This window comes from Anguilla rostrata, chromosome 2 (assembly GCF_018555375.3).
Source record: "Anguilla rostrata isolate EN2019 chromosome 2, ASM1855537v3, whole genome shotgun sequence".
In the NCBI taxonomy this organism is placed as follows: domain Eukaryota; kingdom Metazoa; phylum Chordata; class Actinopteri; order Anguilliformes; family Anguillidae; genus Anguilla; species Anguilla rostrata.
Genome location: NC_057934.1, coordinates 63,237,846 through 63,264,602, shown reverse-complemented (window position 1 = coordinate 63,264,602; position 26,757 = coordinate 63,237,846). Strand labels below are relative to the sequence as shown.

Genomic DNA, 26,757 nt, shown 5'->3' with positions numbered 1-26,757 from the left:
TTAAAGTTTGTGAAGCAATTAAAGTGTCTCAACAGTGTTCAAAATGGCATTATTTCTGACCTCAGTTGCAAACCTATCTGGACAAGGCTATATAATCGAGCCAGAGTAGTTCTGAGTGAGCTAGCATGACCCCATTATAACAGTTCCCCATTGTAATACTGGAATAATACGAATGTAGGAATCCATTCACCAAAAACAAGTGTTCTCTTTGGGTCTAAAAATTCTTCCGAAACTTCATATGGAACTCAGAAAGACACTCCAGTCATTTATATTAGGAGCACCCTTCTCATTACCCTGGGGTCCTGCTCTGATCGTCTTGCAGGCATTGTTGGCTGTACTTTGAGTTTTAAAACTAAATAGGAACTAATGTGTGGATTCTATCATGATAATTCAAAGAGATGTTTCTTGCCACTTGAAAATCACCCCCCCCCCCAAATGTATTTAATGGGGAACTCCATCCAAAAAAATTCAAATTTGATGTATATATTTTACTTACACATGCAAAAGTGAACATTCTGGATTATGATCTATAAACCTATTACCAAAACACACTCTTCCAGACGGCAATGAAAGTTGGCATTGCAGACTGAATTTCTAAAAAAAAATTGTCACTGTGGACAAAGCTCCCATAGTCAAGCAAAGCTTTGCTTCAAGAGATCATAGTAATAACCTCAGGGGAAAAAAGCTTTTAGTTTGACAGGATTTTGAATTTCTCTTTTCACTTGGCTCTCTGGCTATCAAAAACATTGAGTTTTAAATTTAGACTGGATTTATGTATTCTCTGTAGGTATAAGCAACAAACCACAGAGAATAAGTCTGGTTGTGCCATTTACAATGGACTCTTGGTAGTTTTTTGATATAACTACCTAACGCCAGTCAAAATCACTGCTAGGTGCTCACAGCACAGTCCACACAGAAAGCACTTGGGACAGAAATCTTGGCCTCTTTTTCCCACAGCTTCAGAAATCCTATCCAGCTGTGCCAATGGTTGAAATAAAAGATAAAAGTAGATTAATAGATAATAGCCAGAGTATTTTTTTTTAGTATCCATGCTCTCATTTTGCTTCCATCATTGGACACCCCACCCTGAGGTCCCTATAGGTTTCTGAAGTTCAGTTATTCAGATCTCACCTCTTGGTTTGATCACCCCTCTTTCCCTTTAATTAGTGAGTACACAGGCATTAGGAGAGTGAAATCTGCCCGAGACCCCCGTGGCTCAGAAAAGACCCCTTAAACCGACGAGAAAAAAGGACAGACTACTGTGAGTGGCCAACCAACACTGGGTACCCCACGCTGAAGGCAAACTGGTACACAAGCATTGATCTCACCCTCCCCTACCAAACCCTTTCCCCCGGACCCCCTTCAGCCTCCACCACACCTCACTCCCTCCACCCCCCCCCCCCACCCCCCTCTCGCCCTCCCCCCGTCTCCCGACCCCCTCTCCTAGCTCAGTAGTCCTGGCGCTGGTACCCCGCTGACCCGTCGAAGGCTGCCTCCGTGCTGGGCTGCTGGTAGGTGCCGGCGGCCGAGGGGCTCTCCAGGTCCCCCCCGCTGGTGTAGGCGCTGTAGGGCGCGGCGGCCGCATCCTGGCTGGGGTCGATGTAGTCCTGGGAGAAGAGGGCGGAGTCCGCCCCAAGCTTGTACCTCTGGAAGGCCAGAAACGCTTGCCCGGCCTTCAGGATGGAAAGGGTGGAGAGAGGGACGGGGGGATGGAGTGTTTTTTGAAGTGTGGGGGGGGGGGAGTGTGAGAGGTGGGAAATGGAACAGCAGGAGAGGATGGAGGGTAAGCAGAGATGAAGGGAACAGATATTCAGCCAGGGGCCGCGTGGGGACAGTGGTGGGGGGTTACAGACAGGCACAGCCAATTGATGGGGGAGGGGAATGATGATTAATTGATATGAAATGGATTAAAAATTTAATGAAGAATTTGGATTTCACAGTTAACAGAGATGCGATTCAATTTTTGGGAGTGATGACCGGTGGGAATAAATGTGAATGACAAGAGAAAGCGGAGGATGGCCGTATGTAATGTGGTAATATAATATAATATCATATGTGACAAAAATGAGCAGGGTTTGGAGTTAAGGTAATAGCACCGCCAACAGAATCACAAATCAGTCAAAAAGTGCCATAATGATTTTTGTAAAATATTTTGGGGGAGAGAGGGAGGGCATGTCAAATCGAAATTGTCCGATAGTGAGTGATTCATGGTTGAGGCATGGGATTGAGTGTTCCTCCCCGGGGTACATGTTTAATGCCAGTGACAGCAGTGGGGATAAGCAGGAAGTAGCGGGATGGAGGGAATTGGCAGACGATGTAGAAACAGAGCGCAGGGTATTTGGATCGAAACAGGAACATTAGAGGGTGAAGTAAATGGGACAAAAAGAGAGAGAGAGAAAGAATTAGCTTGATTAGCGTCAGAGAGTAAGCTTGTTAGTTTGCTTTAGTCAGGGTGTCGGGGCTAATTAAGAAAAAAGCTTCTTAGAAAAAAAAACCCACCCTCCATTTGCCCTCCCACATTTGCCCTCCCACACCTTTACCCTCACCGCCTACACCTCCATGGTCACAGGGCCTGCAGTTCAAATCACTTTCTCAGAGAGGGGCCTGTTCGGCAGCCATTGCAATTTAGCTGTGCACAAACAATCACCATTACCGTGGAAACATGTATGTGAAGGCGCAAACGGCAGCCGTAACCAGGGCGACATGACAAAGTGAAGGTGCAGCAGGGGACAGCCCGATTGAATAGAGAACAGTGGTGACAGGTCTGAGCCAGGCGCTAATGCTAACGACACACAATACAGACCTGGGGCCAGAGAGCTGCTGTGGGACACTTGGAGGCTACTGGCCTTTAGCAGATGGAGCGCAGGCCCATCGTTTCAAAGACACAGCTGTGTCGTTTTGTTCAGTCAGGTAATTAGTAAGGCACATGATGAGGTGAGACGCTATTGTGCTTCTTGCTGTGACTGGTCAGTGATGAAGAACAGTGTAGTAATAGTAGTAATAGCAATGGTAGTAGTAGCAGTAGATCTCTGTCAGTGGAAGTTCTTTGACGATGAATTCAGTTTTTCTCCCATTGTTTACATTTTAATAGTGGTGGTGTCATATGGTTTGAAGTTTACTTTATTTATTTGTTTTTTCTTTATTAACAGCAAAAATAAAATAAAATAAAAAATAATGAAAATAAAAAACAAAAAGAGAGTATGACAGTGATGATTTTAAAATGAAGCTGGAATATTCATTAAAATATACTAAAGCAAATTAAAAAACAATGCATGACTCAATCATTAACAAAGCTATTCATTTTAAACAAAAAAATATACTTATCGGTAGTAAAGTAATTATTATCGTAGTTCAACACTGGTCACTCTTTAGAGCAATGCATTAAGTGTAAACACAGGAGAAATCTATTGTAAAATCAAACTATTATTTAATATATTAAAATTTTAATTCATCAAATGTACTGTAGAAACAGACAGGTCTACAAATCAGTTTCTTTGTTTGTTACCTTCACATTTTGAGCTTGGCACTTATTACATTTCTAAATAATAATTTTAAAAAGTTGTGTAAGTAGCAAAGGCTGGTTAGTGAGTAAGGCTTGCTAGTGCATTCCAAGGCCAAGCAACGCAAAGAGAGATGATGGAATCAGGCACTGAGACTAAACCTATTTTGGCCATTAGGTTCAAGCTTTTTAAAACAAAATTGAAAATAATGACAAAGCATGAACAGAAATCACAGTAGCAGAAAACAACTGTAAACAATTTGATGTTCTAGTGCAGAAAATGAGGTTTTCTATATGAATGGGTCTTTCTAAAAAATAAAAAAAAAACCCTGATCCTATTATATGTACTCAATTATATATATACAGTTAGTTCAGACTGGCGGCAGAAACGCTGTGTTTTGCCCCACTGGCATTCTGACAACTCATATATACCATCTGAGCACCCCAAAAAAAAAAGACCAAACACTCAAAAGCAATGCCAGCAAACAGCAAGAGTCAATCTAACATCTTCAGAACAAAACATGCATATTTCATAGAGTCAGAGCCCGGCTCGACCCAGTAAGCCACACAACAGGCCCCGCGACCACCAGGGGGCACCCTATTTTTTTTTGTTGTGTTTTTTAAATTGATATATAGGGCCAGCACCAAATCCAGTAATCAACATCCTGTCCTGACAGGACAGAATATAAACTTTTTTTTTTGTTGTCTACTTGATCTGCACACAAGTACTGTACCTTCCTGGAATGTTTCATCCATTTGGGTGATCTGTCAGTTTACATGACATACACAGTGGTTTGAATCTTTTGACGGTGCTAAAATATATTGGGGTACTGTTTTGGGGATAAATCAAGCGCATATAAGGTCGTCAACGTGTGTGGAGGCATAGGCCAGCACATTAATTTCTCTCCAAAAATAAAAAAGACATCCCTGAATTCTGAAAATACACCTCACAGACCATTTCCCGCAAACTTGTTAGCCCGCTCATTTCGTTGCTAATTGAATAATGCGCACTGAGAGTGACACATTGAGATGGGGATCAGCATAAGATTAACATGTTAACACAAATTGTATAAACAAAGTCATACAGTGCATTCAGTGGCCCCTGTTACCAGGTGAAAGGATCACCACAACTCACTGATAATAAAAAATCAAATGAAAACTAAGAGCGGAGACGTGGGCAGGAGGTGGGCGGTGGGGGAATGCGCTGGGGAACGCGCTGTCTCTGTCGTGTTTGGGAGGCTGGCGTACAGACAGAGAGCTGCAGTTACGGGGCGGTGAGGGTGTTACGCTAGTGGGGGTGTGGGCTGGGGGGTGAAAAGTTTGTTGTACTCTTCTTCGAAAGACACACTTTTTAGTCTCTCCAAGGACAGCAGTGTCAGAGCCCCCTACAAAAGAGAAAGCCAGGCAGAAGAGCAGTCAGTGGAGGTTCCCGGAAAGAGAAGACAGAGACCCAGTGGCTACACTGGTTCAGCACGACCAAACTCATTTTTCTTCCAGCGCCTTGACCCACCCAGCACTTCACTAAAAAAAAACTTACCTGAGCACTGGACAGATTGTGACGGAAAGGTCACAAGGTCGGCAGCAAACATCAGCAATAAAAAATCAATGCTGCCATTAACAGTAGGCTACAGCACAGGGCAGTCCATCCACACATATCTGCCGCCCTGGACACAGAGAGCGCAGACAGGGGAGAGAATGCCGAGCTGCTCACCCAGGTGAGGATGTGGAAGAGAGAAGCATTATGGGTAAGCAGACTGAAAGGGTGTGACAGGTGCATAGGAGAGCTGGACAGAGTGAGGATGTAGAGGCACTGAGACGATTCTGGGCTGTCAATCACATGGATGCATGGAGACGGGGAAGATGTTTAGGAAGTGCGAGCCGGCGTGGAGGACGGCCGTAAGAACATAACGAAACCAAAAGGTGCCTGGTACAGAGCCACCTAGTGGGTAGGAGGAGCAGGAGGAGGAGGAGGACGAGGGATTGGCTCATACAGACCCAGGTGAAGATGGAGAAGAAGGAGAACGTGATGGCGGCTCGGGCGGCGTCTCCCCCCTCCCTCAGGGGGTTGTCCTCATGCTTGGCCACCTGCCACTGGTTGGTCAGGAAACAGAAGCCCACGAACCACATGAAGGACCAGAACGCTGAGAGAGAGAGAGAGAGAGAGAGAGAGAGATACTGAGTAAACAGACACACACACCGAACATACACATTTTTTTAGTCAGCATGTCTCTTGCCAGGTTTATACATAACCTGGATTCTTTAAAATAAAGATTGAGATGTACTATAAGTTGACACTCTTTATTATGTACTATACATGTAATATGCATGTGTATCTCTTGGGAATAAGTGTAATATGCATGTATACCTCTTGGGAACCAGCGCCACAGCAGTGTGCCTAAGATTTACAAATCTATATAAAGTAAGTACAAAACATCCATAGAAAAAACTATCTCTGTCTGCAGAAAGAAAGAATTACTCAGAGAAACCACACTGCAGGGACAAGGCATGCCAAAAAAAATCTGTCTTTGGATGACATCCTTTCACAAGAGTGAATCTTTCTTCCCCTACCCATGGTAACATGCCCCCCCACCGCAATCTCTTACACTTGCTGATCTCATTTCAAACAGTGCATTTATATAAGGAGAAGAAAATATTGGATTTCAGTTGTTCTGCGCTTGGAGGTGCGAGGAGTCAGATAAGAAAGTGTCTTAAATGGGTACCCAGCACATAATTTCTGGCAGTGTTATTGATGACACGAATAACGTCTCTGTTTGTGGTCCTGCATTTCTGATAGAGTGATCCAATAAAACAGATCCTAGGCATTATCACGCTGTTCAAAAGCTGGCCAGGGTACTAAATGAGATTCACTCACACAGCTTTGTATCTCCATTCTTATTTCACTGGGCTTCAGAGCCGTGAATAAACGTTGCTGGTCGCTTCTATCCTGAACATCTGAGGCTGTTGCAAAGATCACATGAGTCTCTATCGTCCAATGTGCTGAGCTTCATGCAAATGAAACGAGGGCAGAGAATACACGGCCAATTAGAACCGAGTTTTCTGTTGACGTGCCTGCTAAAAACGGTGAACCACAAAAATACGTAAATAGAGAGCTATTGACTGAACGCGTCTCTCTCTCTGGGGGACGCCACAGCCAATTATGCGGTGCCCTGCAGTCCACACTGGCCATTTATTAAATGTATTCATTTCACTAGTCCTTTATTCTTCCTGATATCAGGCGGCGGCGTGTGGTAAAGACTGACCAAAGGCGCTAAGAGGGGCCATTACAGTAGATTGCATTGCATTACAGGCATTTAGCAGACGCTCGTATCCAGAGCGACTTACACAACTTTAACACAGCAGCTACATTGCATTTATACAGCTGGGTATATACCCTGACGCAATGCAGGTTAAGCACCTTGCTCAAGGGTACAACGGCAGTGTACCTGGGAATTGAACGTGTGACCGTTACAAGACCAGCTCGTTACCCATTGTACTACACTGCCGCCTCAGTATTATCCTCAAGATTAAGCTGCAGAAATGACTGCCCAATCCAGGGAAATCTGCCCGTTGGCATTATCCCAACTGTCCACAGACGAACACAAAAGGTACAAAAGAAATGAATAGTCTCAAAGATAAACCATTACAACCTGATTAGAATAAATCCTACGCTCAGAGCTGTAGAAACATGAAGGATGAAACCCACCCTCACATCTCTGAGTTCAGAATTTGTTTCAGTGCTCTCTCACACACACACACGCACACACGCACACACACACACAAATGATTAGGGGGCCCCCTGGTGGTCGCGGGGCCCTAAGCAGTCGCTTATGCTGCTTATTGGCTTGGGTCAGCTCTAAACATTTTAAGGACTTTATCCCCATTCAGCTCACGGCAGCCTGCAGTCCCTGTTTCCTCTGCTCTGTCCACTGCACCACCCCACGCACCAACCACTGCTGATCTGGAAGACACTGTGCATTTGGTGTGATGTAACCTACAACTCCCCCAGCAATGGGCCTTATTAAGGACTTAACCCAGACCCCAGAAACAGGGAAACCAAGCACGAGCTGTTGAACACGAATTTTGAAAAGCACCCTTTCAGCACAGTGACAGCAGGACGCACTGAGACAGAAGTGGCTACACTCCACCAAGACCAGCACTTTTAGCCGAATCACACTGCTCGGTACTGCAGAGAGGGATCAGACAGCAGGCGTTTCTTCTTAGACGGCCATTAAGTGACCAGGCGTACGGAGGGAATGTGCAGAGAGGGGCATTCTAGCCGTAACCTGAGACAGGTGATGAGTTGCCTGCGTAGGCTGTCCTGAGGCTCATTAGAGCCCTCTTCCTCCCCTACCACAGGAACTGCAGCAGCGAGGGACACCAAGCAATCAGAGGAAGCTTCTCATATACACACCACAAGGGTATCGCCTTGCGGATTGTGTGTGTGTGTGTGTGTGTGTGTGTCTGTTTGTTTGTGTATATGTGTTTATGCATGTGCCTGTGTGTGTGTGTGTTTGTGTGCGTGCACTTATGCGCGTATGCCAGTGCGCGTGTGCATATTTGTATGCATGTGGTTGGGTGTGTGTGTGTGTGTGTGTGTGAGCACACACACCGGCGTTTATGTATCTGTGTATGTGTGTATGCACATCCCAGTGTGTATGTGCGTGCGTGTGTGTGTGTGTGTGTGCTTGTGCACATGCGCCAGCGAGTGTGTGTATGTTTGTATGCATATGGACGTATGTTTGTGTGTGTGTATTGAGGAGAGGAGAGTCTTCTTTAATGCATGTGTACATGTGCACATGTGCTGTGAACTGCGATGACCTGGATGTATTGCTCTCAGTGTTGGTACAGTTGTCTCAGCAAAGCGCTCACAGCTTCGCATGTGTGACAGAGAGGAGCAGGAACAGAACAGCTCTCCGCGCGTGCTCACGGGATCCATGAGCCACACCTGCCCAGCCGCAGCCCCATCAATCACACATGCTTTATTTAATATAGCGCCCCTAAAGAGCGAATAACGGTTACAGCGCTTCATATAGTCTGCCTTCAACAGACCAAACCCAAAAAAGAGGGTCTGGAGAACCCTCAGGTGCCACTGCAATGTGGTTAGCTTCTGATTAGGCAAATGTGATTTCAGTGCTAGTTTTGTACTTGGCAGGATTGTTTTGTTTATTTGCTGAACAGGTTACCCTACAGGGTTGGAGTCCTGATCTATGTGGTCACTTCTGGCACTACGATCTTCACTTCACTCTAGTGTGTTTTTCTGCACCTCTGCACTTTGAACTGATGCACTTTGTTGTACGTCGCTCTGGATAACAGCGTCTGCTAAGTGCCTGTAATGTAATGTAATGTAATGTAATGTTAGCGCCTTGTTCACTGGAAATCAGTCTTTCAAAGCGGAGCTGAACGGATGAGTGCTCCGTAGCATGCTACCTTCTAGCATCTGTTCGCTCTTCACATTCGACTCTCAGAACACTAACGCCTTAACAGCACTGACCTGTGCTGTTCCTGTCCCCGACCACCAAGTTCGCGCTCCTGTACCGCCTGTACCCTCAGGACTTCATTCTCCTACGCTCTGTGTGCCCTCACAGCGCTACTTCATGCGAAATCCGACTGTGTCCTGCCCGAGCCCGTCGCCTTGTTTGGCACCCGTCCAGGCTGAAGTTAAACGGCCAGCACAGGCCGAGCGCTGAGCCAGGGGCGGAGCAGGGCAGCGGCGGAGCGAGCGAGAGCGAGAGCGAGACAGAGAAAGAAAGAGTGTAATAATGCAACACAGGGCGGTCCCAGGCCTGTGGCGGAGCACAACGCGACATCCATCACCGCGCCTCGGGGAGAGACGGGCACAGCCAGCACCGTAGTAGAGCTTGCTGCAGTGCAGGGCGCCGTCAGAGGCACCGTGCGTGCCGGAGGACGGCAGGCGGACAACGCAAGCCAGACGGCATGACGCAGCAGTATGGGGAGAGCCAGAAGTAGCATGGTCGACTGGTAGCCAAGTGCTGTGTGGGACGTTCGGTACTTTAAATTATTGTAGCCTGGAAACGAACGTGAAAAAAATACACCTAAACCATGAAGTGACGGTCACGACAGCACAGGGATCCTGGACTCTGGATATGGAAAAGCAGAAGGCCTGCTGGCTTTCAGTGCTACACAGTGCTTAAACTGTGTTAAAGCGGTTTATTACAGATGCAAGTCACTCAGCTGCACAAACCTAAATTGGGTGCCGACTATAAGGTAAGACCAAAGCCCAGCAGACCCAGTGGAGATCCCAGTGAAACTACGTTCCCATGACTACAGGAGATTTCCCACAGAAGCCCAGCACAAGGGACAGAACATGGCGCATGCTGGAACCTAATTGCAGGAGGTGCCACTGTGCACCCTTGGCCCTATGGAGGCCTTGTGTCCGCCTCCCCCAGAGCCCAAGGCCCACACTGCCTTACCGGACACCCCGACGTCGGCCAGCACGGCCTTCTTGCGGTCCTTGACGCTGCTGATCTGGGGGAAGTAGATGTCCAGCGCCAGGAAGGCCACGCAGCACAGGAAGGCCAGGCTCCCCATGGTGACGCCGTAGTTACAGGCGCTCTGGTTGCGGTTGAAGATGCAGAACTCCTCCACCTCGTCGGGCCGGTTCACGTAGCCCTCGTTGGCGATGCAGCCAAAAATCACAATGGAGAAGAGCTGAGGGGAGAGAGAGAGAGACAGAGAGAGAGAGAGAGAAAGAGAGAAGTAAAGAGAGAGAGAGTAGAGAGAGAGACAGAGAGAAAGAGAGAGAGAGAGAATGCTTAAAAACCGGCATATAGCCAGGAGCTCGCAGAGAAACTGACTCAGATTTAGGCTGCTGCTCGTGTTTAACTGCATGAATGAACGAACGAATGAATGAATCACTGCATTTATATATAACTTTTTTTGAACCCACAAAGTGCTTTACTGTGATGAGTGGGAACTCACCTCACCCACCACCAATGTGCAGTACCCACCTGGGTGATGCAGGGCAGCCATTTTGTGCTAGAACGCTCACCACACATTAGCTAAGGTGGATAGAGAGAGAACGTTTTTTTTTAGCCAATGAAATCAGGGGATGATTAGGTGCACTGTCTCATGAGGGAGCGCTGTTTTAGCATGCGGTGGATTAGACTGTTTGTGTTGTGGTAGATTAGACTGTTTGTGTTGCTCGGTTCTGTTTACAGGCGGAAGCTAACGCCCAGCTGCTAATGTCACAACGGGAGAACACCCATCCATCACTGAGAGGATCAGGCCCGGGTGGCGGGTGGTGCTGGCAGGGGCTGCGCTTTTAACAGCTGGCTGCTGCATTTATCGGTCAGGGGCAGTGGGTGCGTGTATGTGTGTCTGTGTGTCTCTGCGCGTTTGTGCGTGGGCGTATGTGTGTGTGTATGCACGTGTGTGAGAGCGTGTGTGTGTGTGCACGCATGTACACACTCAAATGTGGGTATGCTTGTGTGTGTGCCTCTCTGTGTGTATGTATGTGTGCATGTGTGTGCTTCAGCATATGTGCATGTTTATCATTCTGCCTGTGTATTTAAATGTATGCAAGTTCGTTTCTGTATTAAAAGACAAAAGGGGAAAAATAAGGGTGATCCCAAAACAGGTAAGTGAGTAAACAATTTGTGTCTTTCAATATATGTAATATGAATTCACATCTCAGATATTTTTGGAACAGGAAATTACTTATCTTTTCATGTATATGATGACTGAATACCAATAAAAATGTATCTGTATGGCATCTATATACGGTTACTCATTCTGTTCATAATGGAATGTGTATCAAATTAATGTTGTGTTGACATGGTGTTAATTTATGTATACACACACATAGATATAGATGTAGTATTTTATGCTGAATGGGATAGTAAGGTATCACTTGACTTGATGATTATAGTGTATTTGTACACTTTGCTGTTTGTGCAGATGTGTTGTTTTAAAGAAGAAAATGTCTGACCAGGGATTGAAAGAGACAAATTGACGGGGAGCGGGGGGCAGTGGAACACGGAGCTGGGACTGTGTGACCGGATGTCACACGCTGTATATAAATCTCTCTCCCCCCCCCTCCTTTTTCATGACACTTGTTACATGTTGCCCCATCCCAGCACTTTTTTTTGGTAATTTGTATTTGTCCTAATACTGTAGCTTATTCTTCTGCCTAGTTGGCTTTGCAGAGGTTAAGTCTGAATAGTGTTCACTGTGTGAAGTAAACTGTGTTCTTGGCTAGAAATAGCTGTACACAATAAGTATTGTACCTTACTGAAACTGTGTTTAGCAGTTGTCTATGACCATGAAATGCACTTTTCGTGCGTCGCTTTGGATGAAAGCGTCTGCCAAATAAATGCAATGTAATGTAATGTAAACACACGCATCGCCCGTTACCCCCACCCTCCTCTGCGATTGTGACACAGACCCACTACCCGACACATGCGCACACACATGATCGCCATTTAACCGTCATGAAATATGAATGCTCTTGGCGGTTCCTCAGCATTCCACCCCTGCAGACACTAGGTCCCCTCAGAAGGAGGGCCTCCATTAAGACGTGCTGCCTCCTCTCCTCCCATTGGCTGTTCCCAGGGTTCTCCTCCACAGCCTGGCTGGGCCCCCCATGTCTCTCCTCAGACATCCCTGCCCTTCACTGCGCACACTGTCTGTCACTGCACATCCTCCCAGTTTATGGCTAAACCGGCATGTGCCTCCTTCTGCCCCAGATAATGGGAGATGGGATTTTAGAGAGCAGAAACGCATGTACTTGGAAAGGAGCACTGTGGTACGATCACGCTGCGATCACTTCACTGGCTACCGGTCGCTGCCAGGATCCGATTCAAAGCCCTGACCCTTGCCTACACTGCCGCCAACAGGACAGCCCCTATCTACTTGCAGGACATGACTCAATTCTATGTGCCTGCTCGACCACTCCGCTCTGCGGCAGCAGGGCGTCTTGCAACCCCTCCCACCCGCCCAAAGGGATCACAGAGCTTCTCCACCCTAGCTCCCCAGTGGTGGAATGAACTCCCCGTCCCTCTCCGAACCTCCCCCTCACTATCCATCTTCCGCCGTGGCCTGAAGACTCATCTCTTCAGACTATACCTAGAATAACCACCACCACGCTGTGTATATATATATATATTAAAAAAAAAAAAAAAAAAAACCCTTTTTCCTGTCACTTGTTACATGTTGCCCCATCCCTGCACTTCTTGGTAAATTGTATTTGTCCTAATACTCTAGCTTATTCTTCTGCCTAGTTTGGCTTTGCAGATGTTAGACCAGGATAGTGTTCTTTGTTCTCGGCTAGAAATAGCTTTACAAAATAAGTAATTGTACCTTACTGAACCCGTGTTCAGCAGTTGTCTACGATCATGAAAATGCACTTTTTGTACGTCGCTTTGGATAAAAGCGTCTGCTAAATGAATGTAATGTAATGTAATCTGCTAAATGAATGTAATGGTAGGTCTCAGAAGCCATCTCATTTTTAATTAAGCAGTATCCTATATCAGTAGACAACAAAATTCACAAGCGGCCCTTTCCCCCCCAGCCCTGGATAAAATGGTTAAGATGGATGAAACAGTTTTTATGTGACAGCAGAAATAAGTAATTGAAGAGTTTGAAAAAGCAGATCTCAATTAGAGGCTTTATTTTCATATTTATAATGTGGAGATTTTCTCAAAGATACAAATGGTAATGGTAAATGAACTGCATTTATATAGTGCTTTTATCCAAAGTGCTTTACAATTGATGCCTCTCATTCACCCATTTACACACACACACACACAAAGCTATAGTCCCATGGGTAGGCATGTAAATTCACTGAAAAAGCGAGTTTAGGGTTCTCCTTATTATATGTTCTTATTCCACGTCCACATTCTGTATGCTACTCCTCCTACAGGTTTTCAGCAGGAACTACCAAGTTTGACTTGTAGCTTCACCTAGCTGCTCGTGCTTTTTGAGTCAATACCACAGACATTTTTTTTGGAGATATTTGTCCGATTTCACATCATAAAATTTCTCATTGATGAACGTTCGGAAAGTGAACAACACGCTTACAGCTTATGACTTATATTAAAGACAAAACTGAAACAGTCAGAGACTAGTAAGTAGTTTCCTTATTAGTATAAACTACTAAGGAAGAGAAACCCAGCGATTGAGGCTGATGTCATAAGAGGAAAGAAACAGAAACATACGATGAATTTGACCACAAATTTCCCACAAGCAATTCACAATATGTCAGAACATGACATCATTATGCAACCGCATCTTTTACAAACTCATTGTAAAACTAAAAGGCTGTGTTCTTTCTGTAATGTGTCAGAGACTCTGAAAATGAGGAAATCCTTCACAACAGACTCGTAATACGGTAAGCGATACTCTCGCCAGACGGAACAGCGGTAACGGCGGATGGCGAGCGTAGAACTTGCGGTGACCATTTCGGTTCACCTCGATCCCTTTTTTTTTTTAAACGGCTGAGTGCGGGTACCACGATTGGTCAAAAAAGGACCGCAGCCAAAAACGTCTTTCAGGCGTCTCTCGGTCGCCTCACGGCCCGGGGGGAACAGCGTGCTCCTCCAGCTCCTGCTCGAACGTGGATGTGAACGCTGAAGTCATGACCTGAGGAGGAGAGAATGCAGCACGGTCCTCCTTCGCACCCAGCGCGCGCGCGTGTCAGCGCGGTCAGCTGACCGCCAGCGCAGTTTCAGAGCATTCTATGCGCCGCGCCACGCGGAACTCACACCGCGTTATTTACCACGTTACTGAGCTGCAGCCCCCTGGGCCCCACATTCTCTCTGTAGGGCCTCTAGACCATGGGTGTCCGGTCTTATTCTGAAACGGCTGGTCTGGGTTGCAGCAATCAGACACCTGATGCTACTTATGAAGGTCTCAGCTGAAAACCATGATTAGTTATTTCGCCGAATCAGGTGTCGTAGTGCTGGGCTACAACAAAGACCTGGACCCACACTGGCCCTTTTCGGATAAGACTGGAAACCCTTCGTTTAAATTATTGATTTTGTGATTCATGAACCAATAGGACACCACAGACTTCTCAGTAAAATCTAGAAGGGGTTTTTAGCTTTAGCCAAAGAGGAAAAAAAATATGGGGGAAAAAAATCTTAAACCTGTCATCAGTCTACAATAGATTTCAGGAGTCAGAATCGCAAATTCATACAAATGCAACTCATTTCGTATCTGACAGAAATCCAAGCAAATACAATGCCATGCTGAACAAATTACAAACTGAAGTAGAACTCATTCCAGGTCTTCCACATACAAGCTAGTTTTCACACCTCCAAGAAACCTGAGTAATGTTTTCCACTGGTGGTCTTCACGTGCGGTTCGATTCTGCTTATAAGAGGTCTGTCAGACTCTCCCCTGATGTGATGTACGATTGGCAGCTTCACTTCAGCCACTGCACTGTAGAGCTCATCCTCATACTCTCTGTTCTGTCCCTCCTTTGCTCTACCCTGTGCAGAGTGGTTTGAGACGGAAGGAAGAGGATGGTCGATGAAATGACAAAGTGGATAATGATGGTGTTCATGAAGAGGCAATGTTGTTCATTATTTAACATAATGTTGATGAGTATGGTGATGAAGAAGTAATGATGATGATGATCAACCTCTTATTTGTTTTGTCTCTCTCCCTCTCTCTCTCTCTCTCTCTCACAATCTGTGCAGCAGACACAGAGCTTGATCGTTGGGTTTTGTAGCTGCTCTGCTGAATGCATTTCCTCTTCCCTGCCACACAGAGAACCCAAACGGAATAATAACCGCTTTATTCAAGGACCGACTTGATTGGGGGACAGAAAAAAAAGGAAGCTTTTTTTGGTCGTTCAGTTGCACATGGGATGCTATCTCACGTCACATGGCCAATCAGATTCGATTACCAAGCTGTTCACTCCCTTCACAGAAAGGATTCTGTTTCTTTCTGCCAGACATGCCCTTCAGAACAACTGTGAATCACAGATGCCACACTGGAGAGAATGGCAGCCAATCAGAAGAGAGGATCATCTTTCACTCAGGAGGACTGATAGTTTGTGGCATCCGGACATGTTGCTGGGTGGACCTTACGGTGGTAACCCAAGGAACCCTGGTGGGCTTGAACCCAACCGATCTGTGCCAAAATAAAGGCACTTGCGCCCTGCTGTTGCTAAGACGCCCACATATTGGCAGCGAATGACATATACAAGGCCCAGGCTTGTGAGTACAGGGACCCTGCAGCCTGCACTAGTGATGAGCACCTTTAGCATGACAATTATGTAGGAGCGCAGAAGATTGCTTTTTTTTTCAGATAAACTATTAAACCGCAATAATATTCAGGTTGCATCTAAGACGGAGGACATAAAAGACAAATAAAAGATATCCCTGACACCCGGAGGCCATTAGATTAGACTGAATGAGCAGGTTGTTAGCGAGGATTCTGTGCCGGCGTCTTAGCGTGCGGTGCATTCTCTAATTTTTTTTGCCCTAAAGGAAAATGGGCTTTGAGTTCAAACAAGGAGGGACATGGGCAGATGAAGCCTGGAGCCCAGCTATTTGAGACAAATTGCTCTGCTCAAAATTCATAAACTGTCCAAATGGGTTCCACCGTACTGCAAATCCGGGGATAAAAAGCTTATAAAGGCATGTGATGTAATGGGCTTAATGTGTGGCCGAGCTCAAATAGTATATAGTTGTGATTGCGTGCTTAATTCAGAGAGATTTTAACCGCGAAAACCAACAGCCATCTTGCTAATTCTGATGCTCTCATGATATTGGCTTCTCAGGCCAGCTCTGTCTACAAGTCTGCTACTCACCAGCCTGACTCTCCTCTCTGCCTGCATCACAAGGCCACGGGTCCTGGTGAAAGCAGGCATTGTGACGGACACCACGTGGGGGACACCATCTTGTGACCATCAGAAAGCTAATTTTACGCTCCATATTAAGCTTGGTTGGGGGACTGCATGCATGTGTGTGTGCGTATGTGTGAGTGTGCGTGTGCGTGTGTGGTATTGAGGGAGTGGGGTAGAAGGGGGCAAGGTGTCAGGACGCAATGAGGCAATCAGCACGGGACTGAAACATTCCTGGACTGCACAATTCCTGACAGTCAGATACCACAGAGAAATGTACAGTGTAAATCCAACTCTAACATCCCAGTTTAAATGGGTCCCAGTATTATAGAATGTACTCTATCAGAGTAACATCTACAGAGTTGATTTAACATTGAACATTTTGTTGCGTGGAATTAGTATACTAGTGTCATGGTCAGACTGCCCTGAGACAGAGACAACCTGATTTAGTGAGACAGACTCACAAAGGGAGCATTGTGTCCAGTGTGACAATGGCACAACAGTTAAGACATATCAGTGTCATCATGCCGATTCTGTGGAGTATCAGTGTGTCCTCTCTTCTGTCACTCTGCTGGGGTCCTGCTCCGGAAATCTACGGAAAAAGGCTCCTCCATGTCAGCATAGCTTTGAAGCCGCCACCGCGGAGTCTTACCGGCAGCATCGGCCCCAGTACAGGCGAGTTCCGTGCCCGTCTTTAATGTGGACTACAAGCAGAGGAAGTCAGACTGTAGCGAGGCATTGTCAGGTGGCAAACCCACCCCCACTGTGCTGATGACAGATGGGAGGTCAGAGCTGGGGAGATTGATTGACAAGGGGCAGGAGCCAACCCCTTGTTTGCTGGTGAATGTGGAGAGAGGCCCAGAGCAGCTGAGCAGTAATGGCTGACAGGCTGGTGAGGAAGCCTGTGTCTAAGTGAGAAAGCACAAAGCTGGCCTGGTGGTCTGAGGTTTTGGCCCAGGGTCAGGTGTTGGGAATGAGGAGGTGGTCTGTTGGGGCTCAGAGTGGTGAAGCTGGATAAGAGGTGGGGAGGGGGGATCTGTATAAGAGACTCCTCGGCAATGTAGTTTTGGATATGAGGGGGTGGGGCTTGCAGGTTTTGACCCAGAGTGATATGGCAGGCATGGGGGCGTGGCCTGTAGACTGAGGCTCGGGGTCATGTGACGATGTGTATATAGGGGCAGTCGTAAGACCACAGGAACATCAGAATAAAGATAAGAAAAGGCCATTCTAGGCTCCTCATTTTCCTACAGACTACAGAGTACAGGGGACACCTGGTTTGATTCTGCTGCCCCTGGTGGTGTGCAGTCAGTCTAAAGCTTTTCGTCCACTGATCAGTGCAGTAAAGCTAGTACAGTCAAGCTTGCTGATCCAGGTAGACTCAGCACCAGGACCAAGCTACAGCTGACCTCCTTAAAAAACAGCCCCCGAGCAGGCTCTATGAATTATGAGGTGATGTTCAAGATTCGGTCAGTCATGTGTGAACTATAACAAATGATTTAGCTGTCCAAAGATTGCGCATCCAAATGAATTTGCAAAATTTGTCAAACATCTATTCTTTCTGTCTTCAATATATTGTACAAGTGTGATAGCTTATCAATAACCACGGCCACACGCTTTACAGCTAAGCGGCCATTAATACAAAATACGACCATAGCAACATTTTCTCGTGCTACACAGCTACCTAGCTAAGCAGTTTTTGCTAAATGAAAGCTTTATAGCTCAATAAACCTTATTTTCTGGTAAGGTGCCTACCAAGTCAAGCATCTCTCCTCCTGTTCAAAATTGCGTGCCATATTAAAGACCGGGTACTGCAATGTAAACCACACAAGCCCTGCCAGCTGAGCCCAGCTGGGGTCTGGCAGGAGAAAGAGGTATTCCACACACACCATACTATATGCAGTCAGGCCAACAGGCCAAGCCAGCCTAGACATGAACATGCATGCACACGCATCAACGCATGCATGCACACACACACACACAAACATGCACACACATGCACACACACGCACACGCACGCATGCACACACATGTACGGACACACACGCACGCATAAACATACACACACACACACACACACACACATGCTAACATATGTACGTAAAACTCAAATTCAGAGCACATTGGCCCAGCTTGTAGAGACCCAGACAGCTCCACACTTCAAAGAGTTCCGCACACAGCGCACAGTGCTAACGCTCGACCAGCTAACGCACGGCCGTAACCTCACGCGCTAACGTGCCACGTTAGCTGACACACCGCAGGCCTGCAGCACTCTACTGTTCTACTGCAGCGCTGCTGCTGAAACCACTGAAGTCAGTCACCTTGACATGGTTACTGTCCACAGGATGGCTAATAGTCCCCCACTGAACATAGCCTGTGTCATTGTGTTAGGGTCTGGGCAGCAGGGATTGCACAGTAGGGATCGCACCAGCACTTCAGTGCTTAATTTAAGTCACTGATTGGCTAAGGAGTCCTTGTTTCCAAGGCCTAATTGGTTGTTGATGGAATGGAAATCTGAAAAACTAGCAGAGAGCCCTGGTCTAGGTTGTTCGACAAACTCGCCAGAGAAGCATTCTAGCACCAAGAAGCATTCTAGCACCGAGACACCAGACTCACATCGTCCCGGCCCACTGCTGACTGTGTGCATTGTAGCAACAGACAGCCCGGCACACACACCCAAGCCCCGGAGCACTGCGTATCCCAGCATGCAACATGCTGCAGCAGGGACCCAGTGTTTGCTCAGCAGATCAGTGCGATGTACAGGCTGGCGGCCACGCACCAGGCGCCCACACGCTGAACACACACTGGCCCTGACGCAGCGACGGGGACCGCAAATACGCAGGGGCCCAACAGCCTTCACCTCTGAGCAAAATGACCCTTCAAAATTACCCTCGTGTTGCCTCCAATCAGCCTTGAAAAAAACCTAAGCTTCTTTTTCCATTGCGCTTTTTAAAATTTATGTGAGAGTTTTTTGTGGGTCTACATGTGGTGATACGCACAAGACTGTTCTGGCAGTGTGAACAGTTCATGTGTGTGCGTGACCAATTTACTTACCAATCAGAAAAAAAATTCACTTGTGTCAGTATACCTCACTTAACTGCCATTTTGAAGATAAAATAATAAAATAGCAAAGAGGCATGAAGACATTCCTCACGGGTGCATGCCCGATTACTCTTCCTCAACTGACCCACAGTAAAATGCTCCATGCTAATTCAACTCTGACAGGGTTTATATGAGTTCAGTAGGGACCGCATGCACTTCAACACCAATATATTTACTGTGTACATAGAACACTCAGAAATGGAAGCTACTAGAAAGAAAATGGTTCACTTTCCTCTCTCTTTCTCTCATTCAGTCCATTCTTTTCCTGCATCTCTCCCCCCACAATTTTTCAGTTTAAATCTCTGTGACCTTGTACTGAGAGAGAAAGAGGGAGAAAGAGTGAGAGAGAAAGAGCAGTGACCATCAGATTCCCTGAGTCACAAGACTGAAAGCACTCACAAACACACATTCACTCACAGAATAAATTCCCATGCCACACATTTAGTTCATTCTAAAAATGCGCCCAGTCAAAAAAAAGCCCAGTTGTAAAGACTAAAATGTTCATAAATAAGCTAAATAAATACAAAACGGCACCTAATAAACTAAGACCAGAATACAACAGGCTACAGACAGGCCAACAATTACAGAGGGCTATATCTCAATCAGGCAGGCCCAGCCGGAAAGCAAACTCAACTGGTACCCGTTCAGTTTTACTTACACAGTCCTACTCTGGGCTATTGAGCTGGAACAGTGAGGGAGCGTATGAGCATTTAAATCACAGGGTATTCTCCTCACTATAAAAAAAGATGTAAATTTCACAGTAACATACTGGCAACTGGATTGCCAGAACTTTACCGTATAAATAACGGCAACCAATACGTTAAGCATACGATAGCAGGCTGCATATCTATATTAAGTGTACTGTGGCGTTTCTCCGTAAATAATACAATTGTTTACATATCAGCTGTTCACAGTTTCTCACCTTTGATATTTTACAAACTTCTACCTTTTATGGGCAGAGAAAATTCTCTCCATTGAATAACCAGGCATGACGAGGTGTATCATGTAAGAAATAGGATCTATTTCTGCAGAAAGAGTACAGGACCTGCACGCAACAATGTGGATAATGCCGAACTGAAGAAAACTCAGACATTTATTTATTTTTTCAGACATCTGTAGGCTGACTGCAGCAGCTGCGTAAGCTGATGTCCAGCATGAGGACTGCGCAGCTGAGCTGATAGAGGGGCAAGAAGTGAAGCCTGGCTACTCGCACTTCAGTGGGTCTCTGGGTGCATCTGTGCACTTCTCCAAAACTGACGGAGGATTTTCTAGAGGTGGAACAGGCGCATAGGTTTGATAGAGAGCCCACAATGTTGGGGAAAGAGTGAAAATGTGATCTCAGTGCTAGTTTTGTACTTGGCAGGATTGTTTTGCTTATTTGCTCAACAGGTTACCCTACAGGGTTGGAGTCCTGATCTATGTGGTCACTTCTGGCACTACAATCTTCACTTCACTCTAGTGTGTTTTTCTGCACCTCTGCACTTTGAATTGATGCACTTGTTGTACGTCGCCCTGGATAAGAGTGTCTGCTAAATGCCTGTAATGTAATGTAATGTAATTAAAAGGATGGGGAATAAAGACAGTGGTATTCAGGACAGTTGAAAAGCACTCAAATCAAACACCTAGCCTATTCCTTGACGGCTCTCACGACTTGCGTGAACCACGTCTAAAAGCATCAGCGACTGGAAACATGCAAATCCTACAGAAACAATAAACCACAAAACAACAAGCGTGTGTTAAAGCTGTGTTTTAGTTCATAATTAAGCCTTTATCCAGCTAGAGTGCACAGAACCATTTCGGGGGCAGACAAAATGGCTCCTCTGATGGCTCAGTTTTGACCTGTTCTAATGCAAGAATGCCACCATGAATTAGCAAAGCAATGGCTCTTTGATTTCAGACAACACTTTAACGATCCTAATGTGAGCCCTCAAAGTCTGGCTGCCTTAGACCAATTAAGCCACTTCTACTATTGCAGAGATGGTATTAATTTGTATCATTTCAGCAAAAATGGCCAGTGATGCCTTCAAATACTCCTCTCTGCCTCCAGTACCCAGCATGCAGAGTGAGGCTGTTCAATCTAGAAAGATAGTGAGATAGCAAAATGCATTATGGGGTATGTATGAGACTTCTGGGATTTGTATGAGAACCAGCGCTGTGACGATGAGGCCGTAAATTATTTTTAATTGGCATGTTATATTGCGTAATAAAACATTCATACATACATAAATAAACATAGTAATCTCCAACACTAGTAAAATATGAGGACCAACAAATACATTTATACGTTGAAACACTTATAAATATTTTGTTTGTTTTTACACCTTAATTTCTTCCTGAATCTTCCCCAGTTTTCACTCGAGCCACTGGCTTTTTCCTGATGAATCGAGTTTGAAATAACAACTCAGCCGGCAGTGCCTCTTATTAGCTCTCGTTATGCTGCCTGCGTGATCCTGCAATGTTATTAGTGCATAGATTGGGATTTTCCATGCCAACAGGCCGCTGGCGCACAGGCAGACTCTCAGACGAGCACTACACATCGGAGATCAAACAAGTCACTGCTCACGGAGGCAAGACAGGAGAAAGAGACAAAGAGATCCAAAGTGTGGATCAGTGTGGATCACTGCCACGATCAGTCTAGCTGCACTTTAAACCATTGTCACACACACACCCGCACACACACATGCACAAACACACACACCCGCACACACACACACACACGCACACACACATGCGTGCACATAAACACACGCACAAATACACACGCACACACACACACGCAAATCCACACACACACACGCATGCACACACACACACATGCACACACACGCACAAACACACATGCGCACACACACACACACACACACACACACACACAAACAACCTACTTGCCATTCCCTTTCATTTGCACTCTAACTGAAGAGGTTCTGCTTCTCATGTGGATTCTCATCTCACAGGAGCTGCCTAATTGTGCAAATACCAGATTAAACTTTTATCCAGTCTTTACTACTACTGCACACTTTCCAAAGGTCCTCGGTTGTAGTATGGGCCTTTCCCCTAACTTACGATCATGATGGACCCACACCGCAAACTGCCACACAAAGCACTATTGTGATGCATGACAGATACACAATACTGACAACAGCGAACCAATTACCCATCCAGGAAAAGCACAGTCAGAGCACCTGAAACGCACAGAAGGTTTTGGGGAATGAACAGCAGGACTCTAAGTCTCTGACAGACATTTAGAAATATGGTCAGACATGGAAAACCATTAATGGAACACGCATACACACCCACTGATGTGTCACAGTTGCTCTTTCCTCCGCTCAAAAGGTTATCCCTCAAGATACACCGAGGGTGACAGAAGACAGAGAACTAACGGCACTAGAATTGTACAAAGATTCAAAGGCGCGTTTCATCCTACAGGCGAATAACATAGGCCTATGAAAGGCCTTTTTCGTGAGGCCTACATGATTGTAATTCCAACACAGATAGAATGATAATTGCCAATCACTCATATTTAGACTAACACTGATCAATGGTAGGCATTCCATAGAATCACTAGAAGTGCACAATTGGAGGCACTTAGGGTAATTGGTTAAAATGGCTTCTTTAAGGCAAAAATGGGTGAAGCAGCACATCCTTGGTTAATAGCACACAGACAATACAGAGAGACAGGTAATTTGACAAAAACCTTGTACTCACTAATACCATTGCATTGCAAATATAAACAACGCACTACTGTACTACCAGTGTGTATGTACATGACTTGTTTATACAGTATATATACAGTACAACCATTTATTTTAGCCTGCACGTGTGATCTGACTTTGGATTTGATCTTCCGTCTTCGCCTAAAAATTGTGGAACAGAAACCAGAGAGGGACCTCTGGGGGCGGAAGGGGGGGGGGGGCATCCTGCTAATGATGTCAGCTGCCAGCCTCCCCACAGTCCATTGCCCGAGCTCCACAGCTGTGAGTATCACTTCCTCGTCTCCCGTGCACCCAGCCAGCGTGACACGCCCCGCTGTGATCCCCCTGCGGGGGTGTGTCCGCGTGGGCGTGGCGCAGCTTGTGCTCACGCGCCTCGTGCTGTTTGACATGGTCAGAGCCGTGCAGAGGCCCATAGGGGGCGCTCCAGGCGATCACTCACTCCCCCAGACACAACTTCAAAACTTTTTGCTTTTGTCATAAACCAGATTCCGGAACAGAGGGAGGTAACGGCAAACATAGCATGCATCGTTTTAGTCAACAAAACCACAGTGTCACTTCCGCTATGATAACGCTCAATACTTAGACAATCTCCAGAGTCAGTGAGGTGATTATAAGATGGGAAATTCATGAAAAACAACACGAGACACAACTTGAAATGGGTGAAGGTAATATGGGATAAGGGTGAAGCAGCGATGTGAGCTGTGCTGAGTAAAACAGTACCATGCCTGTAATTGTCTGACAAAGCCTATTGTTAGTACATTACCTTTCTAACAATGGACTCATGTGTTGCTGTTGGTTACAGTATGAACGTGGGTAGGAAACTGGACTAAATATAGAAATATTGATGACTGAATCAGGGTGTTACCTTATAATAGCTCTAATAAGGTAGTTGACTTGAAGTTACACAACAAATATCATAAGGCAAGTTATTATAAACAACGGTTTCTCGATGGGACAGACAACACTTTCATGGCCACATACATCTTATTTTATTTTTATTGTACTTTTATCTAACCAGATACATCACCAGAGAACTCAGAAGATATTCCCACTGCCAGTGGGAACTGTTTCCTGCCAGAGATGCCAGTAAAGTGTTTAAGTGAGATGAGCCACAGAACTAAATGCAATCAGAGTAATGTATCCAGCAACGTTATGCCATTCCTTCCAATCAACTACTCTATAAACAGATTAAATACACTGATGATGTGAAAGAAAGGCTGGTTATGTTATAGGTCAAGGGTACAGGCCGATTTGCAAACGAAAAAAAATCACATAGCCCAAAGTCACATTCAAACATCATTAAAACTGCTGTGTAGAGTTACGGTGACCAATGCACCGCAGCCAACATGTGTGCACAGAGGACTGTGTGATGTTGCTCTTGAAAAAGGGCTCACTCACACATGAAAATGTACATTTACATTACAAATGTGATAAATTAGCTTAATTGTTGTTGTTGTTGTTGTTATTATTATTATTATTATTATTATTATTATTATTATTATTAGTAGTAGTAGTACTGGTAGTATTATTATCATTGCTATTAGTAGTGGTAGTGTTAGTAGTAGTAGCAAGATTAGCAGTGAGTGACAAAAATATTATTATTATTAATATTAATAATAATAATAATAATAATAATAATTATTATTATTATTATTTGAAAACACAACTACTAGGCCTATTACTGTTCTCTTTTTTTGGCAATTGTGTGAGAGTGAATACTATTTTTGCTCTATCCTGATGATGCTCAAAAGCCGAGGTATTCTGTGGAGGCAGTTATTACGGCCTGGGTCAGCACACATTGCCGGACCCCTCAAACATAAAGGCACTCATTTGCCACGCACAGAAGCTACGGAGGCCGCCTCGTCTGCAGCTGAAAACGTACGGAGATGACAGCTAGCATAACAATACGAATAATACATGCCTTTGGTAACAACGTTGACGCGGAAATATTTGACTGAACCAGATTTAACCTTGACATCTCACGAATAGACTAGAGAGGAAACGCGAGGTAGCGTAGGCTGCTAGTTTTAAAACATCCCTTAAATTTGTTCTTATGCGGTTAAATTCATAGAAACCGATGCGTTTTTCGCTTATTTATTTCACCTTTCAAACTAATCACATGCCCATCTGAGCACATGGGTTTGTCGCTTGTGTTCCACACTCATAATCGAACATAGCCTACAGTTCATTTTAACACAGCATTGTACAAAACAAACATAATGACAGAGCCCTGTCGTCCCGTTGCAGGACCGATGCTAACCTGTACTGGGTGACTTATCCTCTCTATACCAATTGCACAGAGTGGGCACAGTCCCTAATAAACAATTTTTCTCGAACCTATACGGCGCAAATGGCGGGCAGATTGGCCGGTATCTCTCGCACAAATCATAAAATCACATTTTTAAAAATCGTATTCTTTGGCACATAGGCTACAGACAAACCTGTGACATAGGCTAACTGAAATGGGACGCTCGGCGCGGTCTATTCCTGAGTGCTAAAAAAAACACCTGCTGTCTATTCACACACGGCAATTAGGCTATATTTATATTCCCCGGAAATTGCGCTCCGTACCAGCTACGGTATGTTACATATTTACCTGCAATTGTAGCCTACAGTGCCAGTGGTTGTGATTCCGTAGGCTACAGCGCACACACAGATGATGCGTTAGGAGGGTTGGTTGGTGATGGGGGGAGATGGGGAGAGTGCAAACCACAGCAGGCCATCTCCGAGACCTTATTTATCAAATAAAACTCGTAAAATCGGAGCAACTTACCCAAGACACGATTCGAAGAATAGTGTGGGGCTGCTGGAAGAACGTCACGGGATCGAAGGCTCCCCCAGCCTTCCCCGCTCCGTATGCCATCCCTTCCATCTTCAGACAGGTTGCGTTTCCACCTTCTGCTTCTCTTCGGGGCGAAATACAGCTTCAAATAACGGGTGTGATGAAAAACTGACCCCTGACTGGCCACTGGAATGCAATATTATTTATGTGTCCTTCTGTTCTTGCTCTCCCCGACCCTCACTTTCTCTCAATCTCAGCCTTCTGTCCGTTGCTGGCAAACAGTTACACTTGGTTGTGATAGTGCTCTCTCTCTCTCTCTCTCTCTCTCTCTCTCTCGCTCGCTCGCTGGCTCGCTCTATCTCTCTCTCTGCCTCTGTCAGGCTTGCGTCCATGCGTTGTTGTAGGGGTGGAGAAGAGAAGCAATGAAAGAGAAACCTACGCATTCTAGTATGCATGAGAGCGCGCCTCATGCTGGCAAGCCATAACGCGCACTCCCGACAAAAAAAATCTAGAGTAGCGTACAACACAGTGGTTACGAGCTCGCAGATTGGCCGTATATCACTCGAAACAAATATTTTTTTCCAGTATGTGCGATGCATTAACCATTTATGACAATAGGGCGAGAGGATAAGCTAGACTACATGAAAAAATAAACAATAGCTGTTGGTGAACCACATTATTTGTGCGTAATTCAGGGTGTACAAGCCCAGATTTGAAAAGACACAATAGTAGCTGCTAGACAAAATGAGTCTTGCCCTTGCTGGTTTACATGCTCCTGCCACTATTTTATTTCTTTGTTTGCGTCCTGAGAGCAAGGGTAGGCCGTGCTTTGTTTGTTTGGCTGTTTGGAGTG

At 45.6% G+C, this 26,757-nt stretch overlaps 2 protein-coding genes across 3 annotated transcripts in view; both read right to left on the bottom strand.

The window, feature by feature from the left end:
* The window catches only part of LOC135248798 (GRB2-related adaptor protein 2-like), a 290,320-nt gene that overhangs the window by 31,809 nt on the left and 231,754 nt on the right, over window positions 1-26,757 (bottom strand). The window lies entirely within an intron of this gene.
* Window positions 1,424-26,327, bottom strand: LOC135248794 (synaptogyrin-1-like). Of its 2 annotated transcripts, none has more exons than XM_064323726.1 (4): window positions 25,896-26,325; window positions 9,931-10,168; window positions 5,495-5,640; window positions 1,424-1,673 (listed from the first exon to the last, which is right to left on the bottom strand). In XM_064323726.1, exons 1-4 carry the CDS (start codon window positions 25,992-25,994, stop codon window positions 1,449-1,451), a joined length of 708 nt encoding a protein of 235 aa, XP_064179796.1. In that variant the 5' UTR covers window positions 25,995-26,325; the 3' UTR covers window positions 1,424-1,448. The 2 variants fall into 2 exon arrangements, with proteins under 2 accessions (XP_064179796.1, XP_064179797.1); XM_064323727.1 differs by lacking the exon at window positions 1,424-1,673 and adding an exon at window positions 1,708-4,884 and having other exon boundaries at window positions 25,896-26,327.

What these genes read in the sequence shown, in the direction of transcription:
- LOC135248794 (XM_064323726.1), bottom strand. Translation starts at nt 25,994, where the DNA reads ATGGAAGGGATGGCATACGGAGCGGGGAAGGCTGGGGGAGCCTTCGAT. An exon ending in TTCTTCGAATCGTGTCTTGG is followed by an intron (nt 10,169 to 25,895) that starts GTAAGTTGCTCC and finishes CTCTCCCCTCAG; the next exon opens with CTCTTCTCCATTGTGATTTT. An exon ending in GGCCGACGTCGGGGTGTCCG is followed by an intron (nt 5,641 to 9,930) that starts GTAAGGCAGTGT and finishes TCTCTCTCTCAG; the next exon opens with CGTTCTGGTCCTTCATGTGG.